At 42.4% G+C, this 26,996-nt stretch overlaps 1 protein-coding gene across 1 annotated transcript in view; it reads right to left on the bottom strand.

Moving 5' to 3' along the window:
• Positions 1-1,243: 1,243 nt before the first annotated feature.
• The window catches only part of OLFM3 (olfactomedin 3), a 181,137-nt gene continuing 155,384 nt past the window's right edge, over positions 1,244-26,996 (bottom strand). Inside the window, exons 3-6 of the mRNA XM_066353187.1 lie at positions 26,120-26,275; positions 21,778-21,997; positions 5,290-5,396; positions 1,244-4,189 (exon numbers count right to left, since the gene is read on the bottom strand). Of these exons, the coding sequence (XP_066209284.1) occupies positions 3,512-4,189; positions 5,290-5,396; positions 21,778-21,997; positions 26,120-26,275 (1,161 nt within the window). The 3' untranslated portion in view covers positions 1,244-3,511. The remainder of the gene's footprint in view (positions 4,190-5,289; positions 5,397-21,777; positions 21,998-26,119; positions 26,276-26,996) is intronic.

Here is a 26,996-nt window from a genome sequence, read left to right as displayed (position 1 = left end):
GCTATTTCATGATATTGATTTCGGTATGAGTGCAGCCTACGGAATTGAGTGATTGTGCCTCTGAGCCTTTCTAGAAAGACTGTTTCTGGTGGTGGTAGGGAGAGATTAAGGCTTTGTATTATAGCGTTTAAATTTTAATTAATGCCCCCCTGCCAATAGTGCCAGGTAGACCACTTTTCAGTAGCTCCTCCCTCATGGTCCACAAGTCATGTGATGACGGTGGAGGAGACAAAGTAGGCTTTGTCTGTAACGCAGCATTCTTTAATGTCATAGAAACTCCAGATGTACATTTAGGAAGGGCTAAAACGTGCCTTACCAAGTCAGCAAGATACGATTTTTAATTCTTTTTTCAGAAGTATATTTCTATAAGGCTTGGCTTTAAGACGCTCTGCTATGTCTGTATTTTCCATATTTGCTCTAAATTGAAGGGATACTTTTAATGTTCTATCTATTATATTCAAATTTGCCATCTACAGAAAAAAATAATCTTGAATGCTAAGGAGACAAGATTTTTTTAAATAACTCTCTTCTTGAGGGACAGTCAAGCTAAAGGATTATTGTTTTTAAAACCTAACTTCATAGAAAAAGTTTTGTTTTTAGATAAACAGAAGTATACTTTTATACAGTTATGTTTTAAAAATATTCTTCTGTTTGAAAAACTTGTACCTGTATGTTTAGTAGTGATTTTCAGATATAAAGGCCATTTTCTTATTAGGAATAAGGATGAATTTTCTGAAGATACAATTTGATCCGAGAGAATACTATGGATTATAAGGATGAAATGACTCTTGAGTGTGTGGATAGGAACCACAGGTTCTGAGTTTATGGTGAATCTCATCTAGTCACTTGTCATGTTGCAGATGGACATCTGCCGTTTTCTCCTTTGTCTCTCTCTCTAAGTAATGCACTGAAACACCATCATTTGCGCAGGTACAGGTAATAAGTTTTGTGCTTTAAGCCCCATGAACACAAGCGTCACCCAAACCCAATCCGACCCTGATCACATTATTATTTGAATAACATGGGAGTTTATTCACGATCTGGCTAATTTAGAAAAGGCCAGTTACACAGTTTGCTCAAGATGAAGACTCCCTCAGCTTGAGTCTCTTTTCTGATTGGATTATATGGATGATTTTTAAAAAGTCCTTATTCCCCTCATAAGATTTATTTTATTGGAGATTTAAAAAAAAAAAAAGAATTGAAACAGTGTTTAGAGTAAGTTCTTATTTATTTCAGGCACAAAACTGATAATTTATTAAGAAAAATGCTTTTAAACTGTAAGTGTTGAATGCAAATCACATTTTTAAATGCATGTTACCCGGTTCCGTTGACGGTCACAGAGTCTGTGCGTCCCCGGCAGCACAAACACCATGAATGGGCGTGGTGGCGAACCCCACACAGAAGACAGGAAAGTGCTTCACAAGCTGCACACCTCACACAAAGCTGTGGTGGTCTAGGTTTTGGACGTACGTACATGATACCATATTACATCGTTTAAGAAATAAAAACCCCACAAGTAATGAAGATCTGGCTATGCAGTAGAGGCCATACTTAAAAATTCATTCATTTCTGAAGGTGACTTTCTTCACACAAACGCTTGATATAGCAAGTGTTGGCTGATGATGTTTGTGGTGTGTATATGATGATGAGTGTATACCCTACATTTTCTAATGCTCAGAAGCAGAGGAGAACTTTGATAGATGTTTTCAAAGAGAAGAAAGACAACATTGCAAAAGGACCCAGGAGGCAAAAAAAGAGAGAGAGAGTTGAGAAAGAGAGACATCTTTGTTAAACTTTGACACTTTCAAGATTGGGTTATTTAATCCTACATTGTCGACAGTGAGCTATTGGAGAATGATGTTTTACTTGTGATGATTGGAATGAGTTACTCTAGAATATTAGCATTTCCTTACACAATGCTTGATCTGAATTGTTACAGCCTTATTTTACAAAGGAAATTACAATATGATGTATGCGTGAAACTAAACATTTACAACAATTTAAGTTATATATTATTTATTCTATACTTTTTAAATTATGAAACCCAACTCAGACTAGTTCCTGTAAAGCTGTGTTAGGTAAGTTTTTTTTCAATATATGGGAAATCCATCCAAACTCAGTGACACATTTGACATATATTGATAATATGTTTTGGGAGTTACTTAGATAACATTTTTAAAGCTGTCTTTTTTGGTTCCGTTATTTCTTCACACACAGTGAGTCAGGATAACAAGGGGCTGGCTGCCTCCTAAATTGGTTATTTTGCACATTTAATCCACACAGATAACTCTCTCAAGTCTTCCCATAATTTGCCTTTGCACAAACCTTGCCAGTAACTCTCCAGCGTTTATAATATGAATTCAGATGATGTTGCAGAATTTTTTAAAGAGTTTTTATATGTGCTTCATGTACTGTTAAGAATCCTGACACGAGAAATTACAGTATTTCGAGTTGTGTGTAAAAGATAAAACACTAATATATTCAGTTACGAAGAACACAGTTTGGTTGGTTGAATCATAAGTGGGTAGAGCCAACTCAAATCCAATTGTTGTGACCCAGCCGCGTTCAGTAGGGTGCACAGAGGCACTCATCCGTACCGAATCTGTTTAGCATTCCGCGTCAGTGGTCCGGTCCACTTGGGGTAAAATAAAAGACTCCATGGAAGGGACCTCCTTTGATTTTCTTGTTAGCTTATAATAAATACAATTACTAGGGCGAAGGAGGAAGCCAAGAAGATGGCTTCCTTCTTGACCACCCTTGAAAGTGGAGCCGTAAGAATGACTGAGATTAAACTTCTGCGTATTTTTATATATAAAAAAAATATTACTGACTTCCACAGAAGTGAAGAGACACAATTGCACAATGGTGGTTACAATGGTAGAAATACGTATTGCGGATAAAATGTTAGCAAGAGATTTATAAATGACTGTACAGCACCGCCTCAGAGGACTGAGGGACAGCGTCACGAGTCTGAGTGTTTCTCCGTGTAAATAAAATCCTCACATCTTTCTTTAGAAATGGGAGAAAGTGCTTTTCTGGTTTTTTGGGTTTTTTTTTTTTAATTTTTTTTTTTTCTGATTCCTACCAAGTGTTTCTTGATGTGGAGCTAGAGACAGTAAAAAAAAAAATGACAAAGTTAAATTAAAAAAAAAAATAGGGAGACATTCATGCATTTAAGCTACCATTAGTCTCTGACTCGAATATAAATTAGTCTCTGACTCTAATATAAGGCAGGTCATTAATCTTTTGCAAAACGATGACTTTAGCCACTTATGCTCTTTTTAGTGCTTTTCACGACAAGAACATGATAGGCCTTGTATATTTAGGGATTAAGATATGTTTCCAACAGGTTAGATGGGCTCAGTGGCTTTTTTTTTGAAACACCAACTTGATAATAAAAATGCTTTGGAGACATGGTGGAAAGTTATAATAAAGAAAAGGACAGAAGGGGGTCTTACAGAGTTTCTCACCAGCGACACTGTTTAGATCAACGAAAACAAATGACATTTGCCTATGTGTCATCCTCAGTCTTAATGATGTGGAAAAGGGTGACATTGAACAGGACCTGGTGACCATTGTTCCAGGCATAGAGCGCTCTATCTCTGGCGTTGTAGTCGAGCATGGAGATGTGGAAGTACTGGTTATGAAAGGGGATGTCTGTGTACTCGTACGTGGAGGTCTTGGTGGAGTAGGAGTAATACACCTTGGCTCCCGTGAGGTGGGAGTTGGTGACATACAGCGTTCCGCAGATCATGAACGACTCCCCCGCGCTCCTCTTGGGGTACCCGGTGTTCCAGCTTTTCACCACCTCCAAGGTGTCCTGGTTCAGCTGACTGATGACGATGTTGCCGGCGTTCTGGTTGGTCGCGTACACGGCCCACAGTCCGATCTCGTCAGCCATCAGGTCGATGTCGGAGAACCCCCCCCACGTGTAGGGGTAGACGTTCTGGAAGCCGGCGTACTCCAGGCTGCGCTGTGCCAGCACCCGGCCCAGGTCGAAGCTGTACTTGATGATGATGTTACTCTGGTACTTGTTGAAATAGAGGGAGCCGTTGTAGACAACGTGGTTAGTTCCTGCCCATTTGAAAGGCAGGTTGTAGGTCCTGGATTCAGCCCCACTGACAAAGTCCGCCAGGGATTTGTACTCACGGACAATTTTGTTGTTAGTGTAACTGTCCATGTACCAGACCTAGGAAGAAGAGGAAAACACAGAGTACATAAGTTCTGTACTTTTCTGAGAATTCCAAAGCAAAGACAAAGAGAGGCAACACATGCTCGTGGTAATTATTCTCAGACTCCGGAAGTCACGTTATCTTACCGCTGATACTAGAGCAGGCCTTTGCAAAAATAGAGGCACGGTCTGTGAGGAAAGGAAACAGCTGAGCTTATTGCCTTGAACTTGATTTGCTCTTGGTTCTTTCTCTCTCTCTCTCTCTCTTTTTCTCTCTCTCTCTTTCTTTCTTTCCTTTTTCTCCTCTTCTCTCTTTTTATTTCAGTGCAAATCACATCACTGTTTAGTTACCTGAGAGATCAGTGTGATCAATAACTGCAAAAATACTGCCTTCAGCAAATTTACTTATTCTGTGACCTGCTCTGAATAACGCATGGTCTAACTTGACACCATTTAACTTATTTCTCCTTTATGCGTACCACAGAATCTTCTAGTAACTAACGCTTGTTCATTGGATCAGCTGATAGGCACAACTACTTTTTAATGCAACTGTTTTATTAACCTAGCTACTAAACGCATTTGGATGTAACCCTTAAGAACCTTAATGCATGCTGAGCTCAGAAACAGAACATGAACAGAGCTAAGCCAGGTTCCCAGTATACTGATTTACATAATACAGGTATTGCTGATTTACGAAGATACCCCCACCCTTCAAAGTTGGTGTTATTTCCTTTGAAATTACCTCTATCTAGACTCCAAGAATATTTCACCTTGCTTTGCGAATTAGTTAGCTCTTGACTTTTTCACTTACTTAGTGTTTGTTTTCACATTAGGAAACAGGTTTTAGTATTCTTGCAATTAGCCCTTTAAAGTTTAAAACAAAACTAAAGCGAATAAAAATTATACTCACTCTATTGGTGAGTTACAGAAGGAACATTTTACTAAAATACGTTTGCCATATATCTGTAGCTATGTTGCTATTATCAAACTGAAAATATTGGCAGTGATATAACAGTTCTTAAGTTGAAACTACATCCCTAAAGGAAATGAATAGTCCCGTAGACACAAGTATAAACGAAGCACAGTTTTAAACAAAGGCATTTGTGGAAGCGACATACTCTGTTGTTTTTTTCCGACGCTAAAGGATCAGTCATCCAGGCACCAAACCGGGTTCCAGATGTCTTGATTGTAACTGGGCCGGTGATTTTCATCAGTTTGCCACATGCTGAAGTGAGAAAAACGTAAACATATTAGGTATCCACCGACAATGATGCCAACACACACGCAAGAGCAAAAAGAGGGTCTCCTAAATCGTGGGGTTACCATTACGTGTTTTGAACAAAAGATCATTCATGTTGAGTGTTGTACCTTTAACGATAAGTTGAACCCTGAGGAGTTTCCTTCTCAATACTCTTAAATCTAAACTACAGAGTTTAAAAATAGAAAGTGATCTGTGCAATCTGGAGGGAAAGAAACAAGGAAAGCTATTTTCACGAATACCGATTCACCAGCTGTCTCTTCTAAGAAGTCAGAAAAATTCGACCAATTGTTGCAGGACCTGTTTACCTGGTCAGTCGCTCTGCCCCACCCCCGGCCCCTGTGCTTTAGGACTTTAGACAAACTGATACAAGCCAGAAGGAACTCTGTGAGCAGATTCAGTTTGTGCTGATGCGTTTGCAGCTTCGGTGAAGATACCGTTATAGAATAGAACAATAAAAATTCCGCCACAGGCTTCTGGACAGAGATAGGGTTTTGAAGTGTGAGCACCTCTTGCAGATAGCAGGGCTTGCCAGGAAAGTCACAGCATGGCCAAGGACAGGCAGCCCCCCACAACTCAAGCCCTTGGTCCCTGGAATCACGTGTCAGGAAAGAGATAAACAATCCATCGTTGCAGTAGACATGGCAAAATTCATAACTTTCTTTAAAAACTGTAGTATTTTTACCAAACAAGATTTTAGGAAAATCTTGGAATTCATAAATGTATAGACCTAAACCAAACAGAAATTCCCAGGTATTTTGTGAGATTTTAAACAGTAACATTTAAAAGTGGTGCATTGTTACCATTGGGAAACACAATCTGAGTCCCTTAAATGTTGACCTCTCATCTAAACCAGGGGTCCCCAAACTTTTTACACAGGGGGCCAGTTCACTGTCCCTCAGACCGTTGGAGGGCCGGACTATAAAAAAACTATGAACAAATCCCTATGCACACTACACATATCTTATTTTAAAGTAAAAAAACAAAATGGGAACGAATACAATATTTAAAATAGAGAACAAGTAAATTTAAATCAACAAACTGACCAGTATTTCAATGGGAACTATGCTCCTCTCACTGACCACCAATGAAAGAGGTGCCCCTTCCAGGTGTGCGGCAGGGGCCGGATAAATGGCCTCAGGGGGCTGCATGTGACCCGCGGGCCGTAGTTTGGGGACCCCTGATCTAAACAGAGGAATATTCTTTCCTATCCATTTATAACCTTTATTTCCTTTCTGTTTTATTTTCTTTTGACTCAAAATGTTTTTGTCCTTTTTGTTCCATGTTTCTTCCATTCTCTTCTGCCTGTCCTTAGAATCAATATATTTCTAGTTTGTTCCTAATGGTTCCTGTGGGTTTGGAAGAGAAAGAACAGATCTCCAAAGCAAGTCAAGAATACAGCTAGCTCCAGAGTGGCGCTTCCTCGTGAGAAGTATTCAGAACTGGACGACTACTACATCGTGCAGTTAGGGACATGCTGGGAGATAACCATTTATACTATTACTTCAGCGATCGCTACAACGTTGAGTATATTCTCTGAACACACGAGTGAAAGTGTCATGGCCAACCAAATATTTCTAAATTCACTGAGGGTAAATGCATGAAAATTCAAGTATATTGAAAATCACTAAGGACTTTTCCAAGTTTCAAAACCTAAATATTGGAATTAAAAGGGCACATCCTAATGAATAATAATAATAAATACTTTAAAAATCACTGTGAAATTTAGAAGATTCACGATAAAGAGAAGAAATTGGAACTTTTCAGAGAGACAGCGTGAGCTGGCCGCATGCAAATGGATAAGGATCAGACGGGCATTGGGCCTCTCATCATCAATGCTGGATGCTGAAAATGGGCATCAGTGCCTTTTTATTTAGGGGGCAGAAATCAGAGGGAGATAGAGTATTTTCTGACCCACAAACTTTCCAACGTTTGCCTACACTGCACTGTGTTCTTGGGGAGTTATTTGAGAATAGATAGCAAGTAGCAAAGTAAGCAAGTACACTGAGAAGGACGAGGCACGAGAACAGGAAAGGGGTGGCTTTCCTTGTCTCAGACAGCTGTGCCCTCGGTCACGAGAGCAATTAATCCAGAACGGGCAGGGACATCTCCAGGAGGGAGGTCTTGGCAATAAGAGGAGCTGGTCTATGAAACTACAGTCTGAGACCCCCCAGGAGAAATTGGGTGTGGCGAAGGCATCTACCGATGTGCGTAAGAGGAGACTTCATTTGACCTTGACCTCATCTCCCCCCGGGATGGCACAGATGTGGAGAACGTAGAAAACATCCGAGCCCACCACTTAGCTCCTAAAGAACGTGAGCATCGCTGTAATAACATGCACGCTGAACTTGTAGAGTCAGCCCCCAAACTAATGACAGAGAGCAGATGTTTCCTCGGCGGTATGAGTACAGAGAAGGCAAGATGCTTCCAACCATGCTGACGTCGGATAGGTAAGGGCCATATGGAGAGAGAGTTAACAATTGGGAGAAGAGATGAAAAAAAAAAAAGAAAAAAGATGGGGTGTAACTAACTTCCCATTTAAAAACACATGGTGTTAAAAGAATTTTCTTATAGTTGATGAAAAACAATAAAGATTTAAATGCGAGGCTTGAAGTGACAAAATTGATAAAGTGTCGAACTGTGAACCATCATAAGCAGATTATGAGGAGACAAGAAAGAAACTGGCTTTTAGCTAAGTGACCTAAATCTTCATTTTTATAGAGCAGAGAGTCATTAAACAATATTTAAAACTGCTTTTAAAAATGGTGGAAAAATAAGCACTTTTTAGAGATAAGATTTAACCACATAAAGCCCTAACATTCAACGTGGTTGCCTCTGGACAGCAGAGCTAGAAAAGAATTCAGCTACTATTTATTCTAAGTCCTTTTAGCCGAAGCATATAATTTTCTAGCCACGTGCATGCAATATTTATAATTTTAAAAGTTCAAATAGCTGCGAAAATGTAATATCAGCCATTAAATCTAAAAAGAAAAAAATCACATTATGTGTTACCTATTGAAATAATTTTCAGGTTTTATATGCCAGGCTTCCTTGCAGGTCAGGGAAGCAGGTGGAAATTGAAGATGTAAATCTCCTCAGAAATGGGAGCTGCGAATATTCTGCATTTTAATTTGGTTTCAATCCTATACGGACTAGATTGAAATTGTGTCCTTTAGACTTCCAGCTCTGGTTTATAACTGGCAAGGCAATCTCTTTCTCTCTAATTCTTTCAACCTTTAAAAAATTAGAATCTTTAGCCTGACCTGTGGTGGCACAATGGATAGAGCATCAAACTAGGATGCTGAGGTCGCTGGTTTGAAACCCTGGGCTTGCCCAGTCAAGACGCAAACAACAAGCGAGCAATGAACAACTAAAGTAAAGCAACTATGAATTGATACCTCTCATCACCTGCCTTCTCTCTCTGTAAAATCAGTAAATAATTAAAAAACAAAAAACAAAACTAGAATCTTTACAGAGAATTATAATATTTATAGGTTACTTCATACAGATGTTAAGAAAAGCTAATAGGCGACTACATTGGTTAGCACATTTGTAGGAGCTAAATGGAAGGATATTACGCATGCAGCTGAGATAGAAATGTGCAATTTATTGCAACGTAGTAAGTGATTATGACCTTGGACAAATATGCTTCTGTTGAAAACTCAATTTCCATAGGAGAAAAAATAATTGTCAGTCTGACATGTCTTGCAAAATAGTCCTTTCAAGATGAATGATCTTTCATGATTATTTGAACAACAACAACAAAAAAAAGATACACGGAACCTCAGAAGTCAATTTAAATTTGTTCTGGAAATAGATCAATGCAATGTTCCAAGTATGAAACACAAACATCATGAAATGGTTGTCCCCACGAAACTTGATACTCCGAGGAAATGACCAACTGTACACACAGTCAGGAAGATATTACGGTGACTTCAAGTGGCTTTTATACTGAGAGTGAAAAGGGATTTTTGTCATTTTGGAGTTAACATTTTAGATGATGAAACTCTACGGTTAAACCTCAAAGTGAGGGTTCTACCCTGCCGGTCAGCAAATCCAGCCCCTTTGCCATAGGTAGCCTCCACCACACGAAGACCGAAGCGTAGTTTGGACGAGGCAGGGAGACTCAGAGCTCCTATTTCACTCTGATGAATGCTTATTTAGATGTTGATCAGGTTCCTGGGCTAAAATGATGTTCTGGATTCCATTTATGTAGGCATGACTTTCATAGGCATTGAACTGGATGGATTAGTTAAAATCTGCCTAAGGATTATCTTTGGCAAGTGTCTTTGCCATGACTCTGATGTAATCAACATTCCCAAAAAGTGATGGCACATGGGTAGTGTGGGCGTCTCGGCGTCTGTGGTGTTTGGCTCTAACCCAGCCTTGTATCCATATGGCGGAAGGGGGCACTGCTGAGCCTTGGACTGTGGAGACCGGGAACTGAGACAGAAATTATACCAGGCGTTAAAAGCTTCTGATACCGACACGGAAAATGACTTCGCATTCTTCTTACCTCAGTGGGCATTTCCTCTGAAATGCATTAGAGGGTAAAACCCATGGTTACTATTTAAATCTGGAATAATTAACTTATTCGTTGAGCAATCATTTACCGAGCAGTTATTACACACTGGGACTATGCTAGGCGTTGGGGGTACAGGAACAGGGAGACAAAGTAGGTTCATATATTGTTGCTTTTCACAGGGCCGTTGCTTAGGGCTGACCTTTCAATTTCTTTTCTTTCTTTCTTTCTTTCTTTCTTTCTTTCTTTCTTTCTTTCTTTCTTTCTTTCTTTCTTTCTTTCTTTCTTTCTTTCTTTCTTTCCCTTTTTGACTCAACTGGTAAGGAAAGTTAAGTGTGGGAAGCTATTTCAGACCAAATCTATGTTGAGAAGAAAAGGCTGTAGCCCTGAGTGCTCTGAATGCCTGCTGATATTAAATAAAAATTATGGAGATTCAGCCCTGAGTACTGTGACGCATAATAGCCTCTCTTCCATTAAGATAGCGTCCTTAGATAACTTGAAATTGATCTTATTTTAAGCCACATTTACCCCTTCCTCCTCTACAAAACATAGCCATAAACTGTCAAAGGTAGAAAGAAACAAGAAAATTTAACTAATCTTCCATGTTTAATGTTTGGTGTTTTTTTTTTTTTCTTGTAAAAAATAAATGTGAGGGTCTAGAAAGACCAAGTTTAATGCACGTATATTTCTTATGGGATCTCACTGATTTGGCCCTTCATATGTATCTTAATAGTACTTCTCTGTGGGAAGGATACTCAGCTCTAGTAAATCAATGTCATTTTGTAAAATTCAACTCTGAGATTTCAGTGAATGGGCTTTTAAGTTAGCCGTAAACCATTTTCACAATCTGTATGTGAGACTGTGTATACTCTGGTTCCAAATGATGATATATGGTATCTAGTCTCTGGCCAGGAAGGTCGTGCGATCATTCGTGGACCTGTGTTGTGCATTCTTTAATTCTCCTGTGTGTATTCCTTTTTCCCTTGTTTTCCTCCAGATCTGTCACCCAACAGCTGTCTCCCATCTGCCCGGTGACTCACAATGTGCAGTGTCAGCCTCTGTCTTCCTGTCACCACCCTGGCTTTGACCTCAGTCCACAACTTTTCATCCCTGAAGTCACACCCTTTGAATAAACCAGTTTTGGACATGTTGATCTAAGAAGCACACTTGAACTGAGGCATTAATAATCCAAAATACCAACAATTTAAAAATGAGATCTGTACCTTAACTGTGTCCCTCAGTGTCTTAATCCAAGATAGTATAGAGAGAATTTTGGACTACTTGGCAATAAACTTGCTTAAAACCCCAAATAGGTCTAGGGTAGTTATGTATGGAAATGTCCTTTCCTCCTCACTGAGTCATGCATAAGGTGCTTTACATAAAGTCCCTCCAAATTGGGTGATTATGGTGAGGAGGCCTATTGGCTAATCAACTCTTTCACCATCTGTTGTGTTTGGTGGGAGTAATTCATTCTTATTCCAGTCAATTCTGACTCAGAAAACATACTTATCGGTTCTAGAAGAAAGGCTACTGTAGTGTATTGTCTTCGGACCAGGGTATTTTGTTCACTCCCTCGTCCATTTCTTTATCTAGCTAAGGTCTAGTGAGCACCTGCTCCAGGTGTTAGAACTACAATGGCAAGCAAGGTGTGAGACCTGTGTTCTCGTGAAGCTTGCCTTCTCATGGAAGAAAGAGAAGGAACACGTAAAGAAGCAAGCAAGCTACCTATATGGGGTGGGAGTAAATTTAATACAGGTATTTAAATAGGGCAGCTGCATTAGACTGGGTGAGTAGGGAAGACCTCTCAGAGTGTGATATCTGATCTGAGATTGGCCAGGGGCCCGTGAGCTGAAGGAAGGACGTCAGCACAGTGGGTCGGTTAGGGGAAAGCACCGTGTCCAAGCTGCTTGGGTCCCGGTGTCTGACTGCCTATATCTGGATCCTGAGTCTATCACTTATTCTCTGGGGACCTTAAACAGCATGGAATCTCGCCGTGACTCCTGGGTAACAGTCCTGATGTCTGTCTCCCAGGAAGAGTAAATAAGAAATACGTGCTGGGAGTGTAGAGTAGCGTTTGGTGCACAGTTAAGTACTTGCAAACTGTTCGCCATTATTATTGTTCTTACCAAGACCCTAAACCCGGCTCCATGGGGCGAGTTAGGAGAAATAAGAACAAAGGGAGGCCAGTGTGTCTACAGCACCCTTGGAAAATCCAGGATGAGGTCGGAGAGGTGAAGAGTTTGGACAGTGGAATCTTAAAAGCGGGTACCTGGGTTTTATTCTATGTAAGAGGGGAAGCGCCTGGAGTATTTTAAGAGGATGTGGAGCGATGGAATGTGAGCCACATTCTGAAACGATCATCGAGCTGCAATGGAAGATGAACTGCGGAGGGGGATTGGGCAGAGAGGCCAGTAAAATGTTCTGTCGCGTTGGTCCAGGCGAGCGACGCCGGAAGGGGTGATGGAGAGGGAGAGAAGTAGACTGGTTCGTGTTCTCTGTCTTTTCGGGTAAAGTTGATAGGACTAAACTTTAGATGTGAAGATGGAAAGTAAAAAAGGAATTTTTAAAAAAATCTCAGACCAAAAAGAATCTAGGTTAACATCCAAATTTTTGGCTGTTCAGCTGGGCAGATTGTAGTGTCATTTACTCAGAAGAAATAACTAAAGAAGGAATGGCTTTGGGAGGAAAAAAGAAAATTCAATATGGGTTATTTGAACTTGTCCAAGACTATTATCCCGTGGAGACGTAGAGAAGATAGTGTACAACTCTAGGGAGCAGACGCCCTTCAAGACATCGTTTTGACAGTGGTCTTGGGCACAATGACAATAATGGAGCCAGAGGGTAACTAGTGCCTCGGAGGACGTGCCCAGAGCAGAGGGAGGCATCTGGAACAGCTCCGGGGCATCCCAGTGTTTAGAGGACCCAGCCGAAAAGCCCACTAAACTATAAATGGGATAGGGAAAAAAATGGTGTGGCGTTAAGAAATCCCAGAGACAGGAGCATTTTAAGAAGGGTGAAGGACTGACCTGCAGGGTGGACCACTGAAGCGTCTAGAGAAAATAAAGATAATCTGAGATAAAACAGACAGAGCAAAGATAATAAATCAAAGAAACGACCTTGGAATTCATCAGCAAGTGGCCGCTAGTGATCGCAAGAATCAAGTGAACAAGTGCTGAGGTCAGAAGCTGGCCTAGAGGCGGTTTTTAAGACTGTAGACCAAAGCAGTGGTTATTGCAGATTCTCTCCAGGGAGAAGTTGGGGGGGGGGTATGGGACATTTTCACTGTTGTACTGATCTCGTTGTTTAAGAAAAGACTGTTTACCTTTAGGGATCATCTCATGGAGAAGATGAAACGGATGCTGTAAAAGGGACAATAATTGAATAGATGAACCCACGAGCAAGTAGTGCGTTAATCTGTTTAGTAACCATGGGTAACCATGCCTCTACCCTTTCATAAGGCCCCCCCCCCTTTTTTTTTTTGGTCTCTCTTTTCTTTCTTACACTATTTCCTAGTAGATTCCTCAGGAAATGATTCCTTCTGTAGTACATTTTGTCCAGGTGGGAAGGCTGAGGTGGTTTCTAATCTCAGCCACCACATTAAATCATCGTAGACTATCGGATAGGGCAATTATTCTCTGGGGTGGCTCTCTCAGCTGTAAGATGGATGGCCTGAAGCTCCCCATGTTCTTCATACCGAAGAGAACATTGAATAGACAGGGAATCAACAAACTTTTATGTGCTGGTGGGGAGAAGGTGGTATTTGTGGCATTAGTAAAACACACACACACACACACACACACACACACACACACACACAATCAGGACAAGAAAACCATGGTCATCATCACCTACTGTTACGCCAGGAAGCAAAAACCAGAAAGGGCTGTCACTGTTGATTTCCTCCCAGCAGAAGTTTCTCTTATAAATAATTATTGGATACGTAAACTAAAACTCATCTTGTCAAGTGAAATTAAAATTGCATGAATTTGTAAAAACTGGCTGTTTTTTGCAGTATTTTGTGGGTCTTTGTGTTAAGTAAACACAGGTGTTCTCAGATTCTGATGGAGTGCAGAAATCGTAAACAGTAGAACAAACAGTAAAAGTCATTTCTGTTTCTGGGCTCCCCAAACCGGCACTTGTTCAAATAAATAATTATCTTTGTTACTTCACTGTCCCTTTCCGTGAGGACAAAGGAAGCCGGAGAGAAAGGATAATTTTCCCAGATGCCCGGAAGACAAATGTTCCTGCAAAACTGGATGGCAGAGAAAGAAGTTAAGAGTTTTGCTTCATTGATTTTCTCTTGCTATGCTCTTGTCTGCAGTGAGACACGGGAAAATATTAGCATTTTATAATATATTGCATGTGTATGGTTCTATATATTCAGAAAATGCATTGACTAGGTAGCTGAAAATGGGACCATTTTATTTCTCCGATGCCTTTTTTTTTTTTTAGTGGGTTTTTTTTTTCCAATGCCTTTTCAACACTGGAGTTTGTACTATCAGTTACAGCCCATGTTTGTCACCCTGTAGCTCAGGAAATGTGTCATCTGGAATTCAGCAGGAAGGTCAGTTGTTTGGATCAATGAAGCATAAAAACAAAACATCTGTTTTCTCTTTTGTTCATTTCTTCGATATATAATTGTACTTTGTAATGTTCTGGACTAACCGCTCCTGGATTTGCATCCTAAGACCATGCCCATAGAAGTAGATTAAATGGAATAGTGAACATTTTTATGGCAGAATGTTGTTTCTTTTCCCGTACAGGCCATTGGAGAACTGACATAGCAAGAAGTAGGTATGATGGATTTTTAAAGTCTGTCTATTGAAGCTTCTTAAAAGAACTTGACCTCTACCATGCATTTGATGGTAAAAATCTGTTTCTATTATTTCACCTTTTATATATTTTCATGTCTTATCTTACTATGTTGCTGAGGGTAGTGATGGGTGAACATAATAGTTGCCGTATTGGATAGAGCGCTAGAATGAGTTTTCAGTGGGTGTTTGATAAATGGGACCAGGCATGATGTGTGTCCAAATACCTCTCTTTTCTATAACTAACACAACTTCACCCATCTTGTTTAATTGTTTCAACATTTTCTGGGATTGAGCTTATATTATGAACATATCTTTCAGGTGAAACCTATTTAATATCCAAAACGAGAACGGAGCAGAACTGTATTATGAAATCCCAAATAATTTGCCAATTTATGCCTGCCTCTGAAAAACAGGTTTTATATCCTTAGAAGGCTTATAATTTAGTTGTAATCTGGGAAAATGCCAGGATACAAAAAAAAAGATAAATTATAAGGTCTACCGGAAAGTTCTGTCCGTTTCTATCACAACAAGTTTTGACACGTAAGCACATGTTTATTTGGCACATGTGTGCCTCTCTATTTTTATCACTTAATGTATACATACTGACGTAGCAAATTAAGTAAAACAAAGTTGATTCGCGTTAAGTCTTATGTGTGAAGCGATAGTGTACCCATGGCTACTGATAAAGTCCGTTTATGCCACTGTAATTTTTACGAATTTCAACAAGAAAGAAATGCTACAGAAGCATGTAGAAATTTATTGAAAGCATTTGGTGAAGGAATAATGCCGACTATCACTTGTTTTTGTCCTTACAAAATTTTTTGAAGGGCAAAAAAATTCAAAAATGAAGAAGATATCAAACAAGCACTGGTTCAATTTTTCGCATCAAAAGATAAAACATTTTTCAAAAATGGGATATACAAATTGCCCTCACGCTGGCAAGAAATCAATAATAATAATGGCAATTATACTATTTAATAAAGTTTATTGACGGTAAGAAAAATTTGTATTTTGTTTTATTCCAAAAATGAATAGAACTTTCTGGTAGACCTTATATAAGTCAGTTTATAGTAAATCAGCCCCCAAATATGCTGAAATAATTAGGGTTCTAAAGAATGAGTCATCAGGTGAATGAACGAATGCTGGGAAAATGGCATTCTATGTTCCAATCTAGAATTTGAGAGGAGCACTGTCTTTGGTCCATGGTTCATTTGCAGAGAATCTTTTGAATTTAATTTGCAGGGGTATTCTTATAAATTTCCCCTATTATATTTGCAAATTAAATTTCACTTCTCTCCACGCCAGGCACACAGTACGACTTCTCTGTTCATTCCTGCTTTCACTGAGATTTGCTGTCTTTCTTGCTTTAAGAGCTAAGTAGAGCCAAGTGTCAGGTGTTCCGGAATAAAATACTGCATTGGCATTGAAGAAAGAACAGATGGAAACAAAAGGTTTTGTTGTCTTTGTCCGCCCCCCCACCCCAATTTCTGGTTTTGCAAAAGAAATAAATGTTTTTTATATGTGACATACACTGATTTATGTCTTGAAAGCAACATGAAGCATTTTAATTTTTAAAAATTTGCTCTCAAAGACTCTATGGACATTCTTTTTTTTAGCTATTTTGTTTTAGATGTCTTTTGATAGTCTACAAAGACTTCGCTGGAAAAAGACACAGGGGGTCCCTGACCTCTCAGAGCAAGGAAAACGTGTCCATAACGGGGTAAAGATTTTTAGAAAAAGCAAATTGTCATTTTCGAGAGACCATGCCAGGGAATGTCTAGCCGCATTAAGGAGCCATCAGAGAAGATCTGTAGAAAAGTCAGTGTCTGCTATTGAACATGAAAAGCTGTTAGAATTTGGGCAAGTGAGGCGGGGCGACAGAGTGCTCCACGCAAGAGGAGAAGGGAGTTCCGTGTTGAGGAGATGAGTGGCGTGTGCATACACCACTAAGGAGCTGATTGACTGGAAGGCTAAGTTTTAGAGTTGAGTTACAGGGTGAGAATTTGAGAGAAAAGGGCTGGGGAGTTAGGCAGAATCAACGTCATCAGGACAAACCATGCAAACCTATTTAGATTTCATGTGATAAGATGAGATTTGCATTTGGAAAGGTGACTCTAGGTGCCCCGTGTGGTGGGGAGGAAATGACTTCAGGTAAGGGGAGTGGTTGGGAGGCCTTTCCAGCTAAGAGATGCTGAAGGACGCTGCTGGCGCTCTTGGATTCAGGTGGCGGAAATGAAGGTGTGAGGAAGGGAGTTTTGAGGGACCTGGTGAAGGGAGGGATGTGACAGTGTGTGAGTGAGGTTTGGGGAAGACTCAGAACTGACCTCTGGCTTCTCTCCACGGAGCAGCTGGGTTCTGTTTACTGAATTAAGCCTATGGGAGTGCGTCCAGGGAGTTTCTCTCTTACGGTATGTGCCCAACAAAAGACACCATGTGCGGAAAACATGTCTCTGTCTTTGAACTCAGAAGGATTTGGGTTTAAAGTTGTAGCCTCCAACCTGTGCTTCTGGCAAATGAATTTAAACTGAGCAATCTGTTTTCAGAGAAAAAAAAAAAAAGTCAACAATAAGGCCGAACCCAGGGTTCCTGCAATTAGAGCTCCCACATGTCAGAGAGCTGGCATGGTGCCTGTCAAGCAGTCAGCTGTCAACACCGTGGTAGTCATCCATCATGTCCTTGTTGTCCCCACTAAAACGCAAGCTCCTCGACAGTGGCGCGACCCTTCCTGCTACTCAGCGTGGAGTCCCCAATACCTGGCACAGTGCCAGCACACCCTGGGGACCCATTCAGTATGTGCCGAATGCGCAAGTATGGCCATGGCCACATAGACCTTTTGTGTTCCCTCGAAAAACGAATGTAGCAGCAACGTGGTAAAGACAACAACCCAAGTTTCAGTACTTGGGACCTCAAGGTTTGAATGCTGCTGATACTCATGTTAAACATAAAGCCTCCCCCCCTCCCAACCCCCAAACTGCTTGTGTCAATAGAAAGACACGTCGTGGTAGTTCACTAGATGACGCCAAACCGCTGCCCTAAATTAGAACTAACAAGAGGCAGGGGGTAGGGGACTAGAAAACGGGAAGCTTAATTATAATCTACATTAAATATCCATGGGCGATCTCAGGGGGTGCGCGAGAGCTTTGTGCTTTTCCAGTTAAATTCCCACATGCATAGAATTATATTTTTGCATGTCAGGAAATATGGTATGATTTAATTAAGCACAGGGGACTTGATTCTATTTGGTCTCTCACAGTAGAAAATTAAGCACTTAGGAAATAGCATTACTACTGTGCCTCATTCAGGCCACTAGGGTGCATTGCTGTTGAAGCATTTTTTTTCTCATTTCTATTTTCGCCAGAACTTTAATTCTGTAGGAGGCACAAGCTGAATGGTGCTCTGCTAGTCCCAATGACCTGTGATTCGATTCCTTCAGCACCTCTACTATTTGGGAGTAAATGAGATCTTGTAGGCGAGGGAGTCTAGTCTGAGTTTTAGTTACCCTAAAAATGTATGTTGATGTACATGGTGACATTTTTTTTTTTTTTCCCTAAAAACTAATCCACTGGAAAGGTGAATGGAAATGCATTCATCATGGCTGCAATTTCATTTTCTTTCCCCAATCCATTTCTACCGTCTGCTAATCGGTTGTGTGTGTTGAGAGGTTTTTGTGAAGGAGGAAAAGATGCTGTTGATGAATGAATTTTGCTCCTGTGACTCTAGTGTTGATACCATAACTATCCAACATCCTCCTCTACAGCTGGGCAGCCTGGCAGCTGGACATTAGACCCTTCGGAACACTGACCCCCCGAAATGATTTTGTCCTGCATTTCCTGTTAGTGCCCCGGTGCCGACTCAGATTGATTCCCCGAGTCCATGCATTCTGATATTTTGATTTTCGGGCACTTACCGATGAGATAACACGAGGCATGGAGTTAAAAGGGTTCGCAGAAATGATTTGACGTCATCCGTATCAATCCCCAGGAAGTGTAAATACTAAGTAAAGAGTTATTCAAACTATAACTCAGTGCCATGCTCAAAATTATGTGTTTGTGTTTCTTTTGTAAACATATATATATATATATATATATATATATATATATCTTAGCAGATACCTCCTTTCAAATGGGAATAATTCCTTTTTAAGGGAAAACATAAAGATTCATTTATTTTTTCTCAGAGATCGTGTGGCTTTATACTGCACAGTATTAGGGTTGCTTGTCTCTCCCTGGACATGTTCTCGACACTGTAATTAAGGGTTAGTGGTTAGTGGTGCAGGTGATAAATATTCTCTCTGCTCAGGATCCTCTCTTGGTTAATTGACATAAACATAGCGTGTGGAAGAAAAATACTCAGTCAGCCCTTGGGACAAAAACCATAAATGAGTTAGAGTCATTGTTTGTGACCTTGCCTCTCTACTAAGTGACTAGGGATCTGTGGGCTAATAATCTATTATTATAGAAAGAGTTTAAGATGTGTGACCACTATTTTCAATATTTTTTAAGGTTATGTCAATTAACTGAAAAAGCAGCCATCTCATTAAATAAAGCTAAGTACTGTTTTATTGCTGTTTGATATCTATATTGGTTGCTGGATATGCTTTTGATTAGTTAAAATAACATTAAATATTAACTAATTAATACTGTTTATTTGACAGTCACATTCTTTGACCAACTTACTGGTCCATGGGGGAAAATTAATAAAAAGCATCTTTGAGACATAGATTGCAGGTTATAGTCCGAAGGAACCTTAGAAACACTATTCCTGGTCCAGTAAGAAGAACTAGGATATGAATTTGTGTTTTCTTAGATTAACCCTCTTTGTCCCAAATACCATTTTCACCATTGGAGGAGGTTGGGTGTGGAGAGTTAGGCGTAGATTAGGAGAAACGAGCTTGTGGTGGGCGTAGACTTACCTGCCTGCAACAGACACTATTTCCAGCTAAGTAGACTCAGAGAGACTCTGTCTGTGTTAGGAGAGGCATTTGTTTCAAAAACTGAGCAAATCCCAAGGGTTTCCCATGGTAATCACTCAAAGACCTAACTGGCACACTTTGGGTGGGCTTCCCGGTGTCTCCTAGCCACAACCGTCCTGTTGCCTGTCCTTGCTGGTGTCGAGGCCGTTTGTCCTTGCCGGCACAGGCGACAGCAGTGAGACCAGCACCAGCCCGGTCTCGGCACACCCAGCCTTGTGGCTCAAGGTCCTTGTGAGATGCGGGAATGATACAGTCAGTAGCGGACTGATGAGTCTTAAAAATGGTCCCATGACTCATTCGACTTCTATTTTTTTTGTATTTTTCTGAAGTTGTTAACAGGGAGGCAGTCAGACAGACTCCCGCATGCGCCCCACTGGGATCCACCCGGCATGTCCACCAGGGGGCGATGCTCTGCCCATCTGGGGGGTCGCTCTGTTGCAACCAGAGCCATTCTAGTGCCTGAGGCAGAGGCCACAGAGCCATCCTCAGCACCCGGGCCAACTTTGCTCCAATGGAGCCTTGGCTGAGGGAAGGGAAGAGATGGAGAGGAAGGAGAGGGGGAGGGGTGGAGAAGCAGAAGGTCGCTTCTCCTGTGTGCCCTGACCAGGAATTGAACCCGGGACTCCTGCACGCCAGGCTGACACTCTACCACTGAGCCAACCGTCCAGGGCCTCATTTGACTTCTTTTTTTTTTTTATTATTATTTTTTTCATTTTTTTTTTTCTGAAGCTGGAAACGGAGAGACAGTCAGACAGACTCCCGCATGCGCCCAACCGGGATCCACCCGGCACGCCCACCAGGGGCGACGCTCTGCCCACCAGGGGGCGATGCTCTGCCCATCCTGGGCGTTGCCATGTTGCGACCAGAGCCACTCTAGCGCCTGAGGCAGAGGCCACAGAGCCATCCCCAGCGCCCGGGCCATCTTTGCTCCAATGGAGCCTTGGCTGCGGAAGGGGATGAGAGAGACAGAGAAGAAAGCGCGGCGGAGGGGTGGAGAAGCAAATGGGCGCTTCTCCTGTGTGCCCTGGCCGGGAATCGAACCCGGGTCCTCCACACGCTAGGCCGATGCTCTACCGCTGTTGACTTCTATTTTAAAACATTTACCTTTCTCCTTTGGAATTTTCTTGGCTAGAAATAACTGTTTTCAAATTCTGCCTCTCCTCTTCCCACTTCGCTTCCTAGTCCAGAGAGCTTTGTTTATCGCAAGAGAGCACCTTCTGGGGTTACAGAGCTGCCCCCCTAAGCCCCACCCCACCCCCATATCTGTCCCTATCACATCAAGCCAGACACTAACATACTCTTCCTCAGTGGGCAGGCTCACGGGCTCTCTTTATGCCGTCCCTTACCGCTAACTGACTCTGCGTGAAGTTACATTAGTCCCACGATGACTTCAGTTGACTAATGAGTTCGTGGGCGCACTGCGGATGCAATTAGCTCCTGCATGTGAACTCCATCCTGGTTGAGTCAAGACTTGCAGTGCAAGCCCCGCGTTGCCCGCCTGGCCCCTTACGGAAGAGCGTCATCTCCTTCTGATTTCTTGAGAGGACCAGAGCCGCTGTGGGCAGCTCTGCAGAGCAGGGGAGTTGGTTTGGTTTGCCCTGGGGCAGGTTTCTTCACTACGGTCGGTCTCTAACTTTCTCGTGCTGCCGGAAACGCTCTCCCTCCCTCTCCCCTCCCCTGGCCAAGCTAGGGTTTATCATCACAGACTGTCCATCTTCTATAATAAAACTGACTTCCATTAGCGTAGCCAACAGAATTGCCTGCATTTGACAGACCACCTATTTCCAATGGGACCAGGGTGATCAGAAAACTAGGCTACTGCTAATCAGGTACCACTCAGTTCCCAGGAATGTGTCAGCCACAGAGGGACACTTGCTTTGGCGCTTAGCAAGCAAGCCCTGGTTTCCCTAGGATTAGGCATTTCTAACTATTGGCAAAAGAAAACAACAACAACAACAACAACAATGTGAGAAGGCGGCGTTGCCGGAAACCACCTAAGCAGCAGCCATGCGCCCCGCCCTGCGCAGTGCCTGTACTCACTCAGTTTTTTCATGCAGTCCCGGAGTCTGGTTTCCAAGCTGAGCACCCTTTGGTGCAGCTCCTCGTAGTCGTAGGCGCCGATCTCCTCCTGGATCCCGGTGAGGACAGCGGACAGGTTCCGGATCTCCTCCTTGAACTGGGTGATGAGCTTGGCGTCCGTCTTGTACTGCTCCAGCACGGGGATCAAGGGCAGGAGCTCGTCCATTTTCTCTTTCAGCTCCTGCAAAAGCAGCCGGGGGTTCCCGGGGGTCATTCAAACCTCTCGGGCCGCTACGTTCTTTCTAGCCTGATCCTTAAAGGAGATGATTCAAACGAGTTCTGAATTCCTTATTGATTTTTTTCTGGTTTGCAGCGAGGGTACTTTGTGAAAATGTAAGCAGCCACATGCTCATTAGTGGTAAAATCTACTTATCTTTCACTATAGGAACCTCTCCTTAAATGGTGATGTGCTGTCCTAGGAAATTGATCCTTACCATAAGTGTAGGAGCTTCCTAAGGTAGCGAATACGGGTTGGTGTACCATTTCCCTCTCTGAGTACCTCATGAAGCCACCGTGCATTATTTAGGTGGGAAGTCGACCCAGGGCCCCTCTTCTTATGATCAATTCTTAGAAACAGGAAAGATTTCCTGGGCCTGGTTGGATTGTTCGTGCCATAGGGGTGCCACCAGGACACGGGGGACCCTAGCACAGCCTGCCCCTCCCACGGAATCTTCCAGGGGTGGCCTCCCACCGCTCGGCGCTTCCATTGCTGCCCAGGTATCCCTCGTTCTGTGTAACACCCATCTCAGCACAGCATCATTAGGAAGGTAAGCTCAGCCGGCACGACAAATCACGCACAGCCCCTCTAAGCGCCGAGAAACGGATGTAGCTGTTTACCATTCTGAATTATGACCCCCACTCTGACTTCATTTGCCATGGCCTAGATAATTTAGGGCTCTGCCTGGGAGGCAGAGCTGCTAACCCATGTGGCGAGTTAACTCTCTCAGGGACCGAGGGGCTCGGAGTGGAGGCAGCAGGCAGAGTTGCCCAGTTGCCCAGTTACTTGAAACTGAGACGCTGACTTTTGTCTAGACAAGAAGAAGGGCGCGCTGTCAAGATAGTGTCCCTCCCTCTGAGCCTCATGGGATGGGCCCCCCCCAGGGACAGAGCCACACCCGCGCTTTCACTTTCGTTTTCTAGATGTGTCACCTTCCTCTCCTTTAACTCGGTGGTGGTGGCCAGTGAAATCACTTCCTGAGTCTGAGTCAGTGCTGAGTTGACTGCAGATGGCCTCGTTTGTGGAAAGAGCTGTCCCTGTCATGATCATTTGAGAAGAACCCACCGAAGCAGTCAGAAACTCTGCTGCAACGGCGACTCATTTAAGGAGCCGAACCTTGCATTTTAGAATTGCACCGAGAAGTTGCTGGGACTAGACATGCATTTAAGGAGCGCCCAATGCTGCCCTGATTCATGGGCTTATGTTTCTTGGGGGGCGATTTCTACTTGCTCTGTAGGCTCAGAGTTCTTTGAATTTGCCTATATGTCTGTGTGGAGTGGGAGGGGACCGATTCTTGCTCATGAGAAAGATTCATAAATAGTGCAGTCAAAAGGCAGAATTGCAGAGCTCTGCTTGTTTTGGTGACTCATTTGAAATAAACTGATTAGTTTGAACATCGTGCGGCATCCCTAGAGGAAGACGCAGTCGCCTCATTAGGGTTTTAATGAGAAGAATTAGTTTTGTTGGTACTGTTTGCTGCATACTACATATGACGGCTGTTACAGTGAAGAGTTTTAGGTTGTATGTACTCTGGGAATATTGAAAAGAGAAAAATATGATATCACAGCTTTGGTGGCAGTTTTTTTTTTCCCCTGAATTTAAAAATAAAATCTATATTTTTGGATCTTTTTCAAAAATTCATAATTTGATTGTTGGCAGTCAATTTTGAAACTCTGGACACTCGCCGGAGAGCAACGGCAAGTCCGACCAACGTGCGTATAAAATATTTATAAGGTTAGAGTAGGCTAGCACAGATCCGTGTTTACTAACCCCTTCTAGAATTTTCACTTTCTACTGTGTAGCTCTAACAGTAAAGGCGGCACTTGACTGCCTTGCCCAACCGCAATCTCTTTATGGAAGACTGAGTGTCTCAAGTGTGCCACCCTAGGACCAACTTCTCATCTCAAAGAGTGCAGAAGAGAAAACCTACTTAGTGTGTCCGAGAGCTGAAAACGGTATCCCGGAGGAGGAGTTTCTTCTCATTGAAAAGTATTCTTTGATGTTAAACTTCCTTTTGGAATGTTCTATTTCTTCTCCAGTATGGCACCTTGACGCCTGGAGCAAAATCTGACTCACAGTAGGGAGGACTCAGCGAATACATTTGACAAACATATATTGGTCATCTAATTATTCTTTGGTCTTACTCAGAGAGCGGTAGTCTCCTTGCAGAGGCACTGTGGCATTGATATGAGGAGGTAGATAACTCGGCAGCTGGACTTTGCGGTTCGGACACATGTTAGATATATGGCCCTGGACAAATTGTTCACCTTTACTGGACATCGTTTTCTTCATCTGAATGATGGGGATAAAGATAGTACCTACCCGATAGGATGATGTGGGGATTAGATTAGCTAATATCTATTTAAAGTGCTCGAACTGTGTGTTGAATAATTGTAAATTCTTCAGAAAAATAATGTTCGCACCACTATCGCTATTTGGGTTTTGACATGTAACTTCACCATCTACTTGGATTACACGAACTAGGAAGATAAAAATCATTAGGTCATGGGGTGCTGGCTGGTGACTCAATTTTCTTATTGGTAGCCTGGCTGTTGCGAGGAGGCAAACTTACAGAACGGATTATTTCATCACATTTCTCTCAGCCTTGTATCTTTTTGTTTCTGTCTTCTCCCAAGAGCTCCCATAGGTACAGAGGCATCATCATCCTGTGTCCCTGGCCCCGCCAGCCCTAGCACCCTCCAGCTGTCCCTTGGCGCCACAGAGCTCAGCATTGTCCCCCTGCGGTTGGTTGGACGATTTCTCTCCTCCAGACACCCGGGCTCCGCCCCTTTGGCCCCTCCTCCTCTCCGGGAATGCCCTGGGGGTGAGCCTCCCACTTCCTGCTTCCTTGGTGGCCTCAGGTCAGGCTCACGCTGCTGCTCTATGATCTGCACACCAACCCTGACCACTGAAAGTTGACATTGAAAACCTTTTTGGGTTTCTTGACCTCCTCTGTGAGCTAATATATTTATGAGGGGCGGGGAGGGGCCCTTGTCTGAGATGGTTTTCTTGAATGTCGCTGTACCTTCTAATCTCTTAACCTCCTGGCCTGCTTGTGTTTTCTCTTCAACTTAAACCTCACAATCCATCACGTTAGTCCATTCTCCTGTCCACACCCTCAACTTTCTTAGCCTCGTGTCCTTTTGGGTCAAGTTTTTTAAAATTGTGGTTCAGGGCAAGACTGTCTGCTCTACGGCTCTACTCAGGCTCCCAAGCACCCCTGAGAAAGTTACAAAGCCATGAACATCTCTGCCACCTTAAACCATGCTGTGCAGAGACCCTGTCCCTGGTCGGCACTCTGCTGTCGCAGTTATGTGTGACATGCACAGAGACCTAGAGCTTGTGTGGGTTCAGACCCTCTCCCCACCATCAGCAGGGAGTCTACCCTCCTTGTTGGTGGCAAACGCCGAGGCTGTTATGCTTATAAAACCACGGCGTGTCCTGTAAACCATGTGCTATGTCTTTGCAGGGCAGACTCTTTCTTTCTCATTGGGGTTCAGGTGGCATTATGACAGTCAGATTTCATTTTAATCTATGACACTGTCATACGTTGTTAATGAAAGTCCACAGAGCGTGCTTCAAAGGACTGTCTATTTTCACTGTTTGTTAATAACTGCCGGTAAACAACTTAAAGTCTAAAGAAAGACTTGATTTGCATCGAATCATGAAGCCACCCTCTTTCTGTGGATATTCACCATGGTATTATTGTCTCTTTTAGTAATTTACAGTGTTGCTATTTCTTGTATTAGCAGGGCAGAAAGTCATCAGAAAAAAAAACAACCTTCGATAAATTAAATTATTAATTTTCCTTTAGATTTCCATTTGTCACTGATATCGAAATGCCTGTACATCTATCCAGAAACTCCACCCAGCTCTAGGAGGAGGAGACTCTTTTTACACAAGTCGTCTGTGCCTTCCTACCGGCTAATGGTCAGTATCAGCAGAGGGATGACTGACGTCCCCAGTGAGCCCTGAGCCTTGTATATACAGGCCAGTGCGCAGTATTTTTCTAGCTGAGTGCGTTCTGGCTGTTCCTCGCCCTCCAGATCTCATTTGGATTGACAAGATGGCAGAACTCAGACCTACTTGAAAATGCTTGGTCATTAGTGTCTTTCGATCATCTTCAATCTGCCGAAACTTGGCCTTCAGCCCTTTCATTTGCGTTTCCATTTTTAGAACATATTGGAAGTCTCTCTGGGTTCTCAGGTTTAAGACTTCAATAGACTGGGACATATTCTGAACCTGTTGAACAAGAAGATGGGCTGTAAATTATTGGCTGTTTACAGGAAGAGGCAATCACAACTGAAACAGCAAACAACGACATTCACATAGAGGACGGGAAGTACCAAAAGCATGACTGTGTGTCCACGCGACATCTTTTTAGAAGGACAATTCTTCATGATAAGCACTCCAAAGAATTCGGCAAGAGAAAATTATACCCAGGCAGGAAATAATAAAACAGACATCCTGGAGCTAGAAATGATTGAATATAAATAAGAATTTACTATGTCAGAAAAATGTTAAAAGAAAAAATGGTATTTTTTTTATTCCAGGGCTTTGCCAAGCTTATCAGCACTCCACTTTGACAAATGTTGAAATGTGTTGTTTGTAGAAGTACTCGCTCTGACTTCTACAAGAGCTGGGACGCTTAGCAATTGTGGATGGTCTGACATGTCTAATAGACTTATTATAGATTGCGTTCATTCCAGTGCAGTTACTGCTGGGTGCCCGGGAAATGCTTCCAGAGGTGAGACTGAATTGACCGACACAAGTGGTCTTGATCCAGAGTTCCACCCTTCATGAACCCTATCTCGTCAGGTAGGACTCAGACACCTGCCGAAACACCCCCTTCCTTGCTGAGTTAAGGATCCGGGAAAGGGCAGCTGTATCAGAGTGTCTGGTAGGTAGGCGGTAAACGCCTAAGTGCATGTGGAGTGGATGGCACCATCCCAGGTTCATTGAG

Source organism: Saccopteryx leptura, chromosome 11 (genome assembly GCF_036850995.1).
Source record: "Saccopteryx leptura isolate mSacLep1 chromosome 11, mSacLep1_pri_phased_curated, whole genome shotgun sequence".
NCBI classification, from domain to species: Eukaryota; Metazoa; Chordata; class Mammalia; order Chiroptera; family Emballonuridae; genus Saccopteryx; species Saccopteryx leptura.
This window is presented reverse-complemented; position numbering and strand designations above follow the sequence as displayed.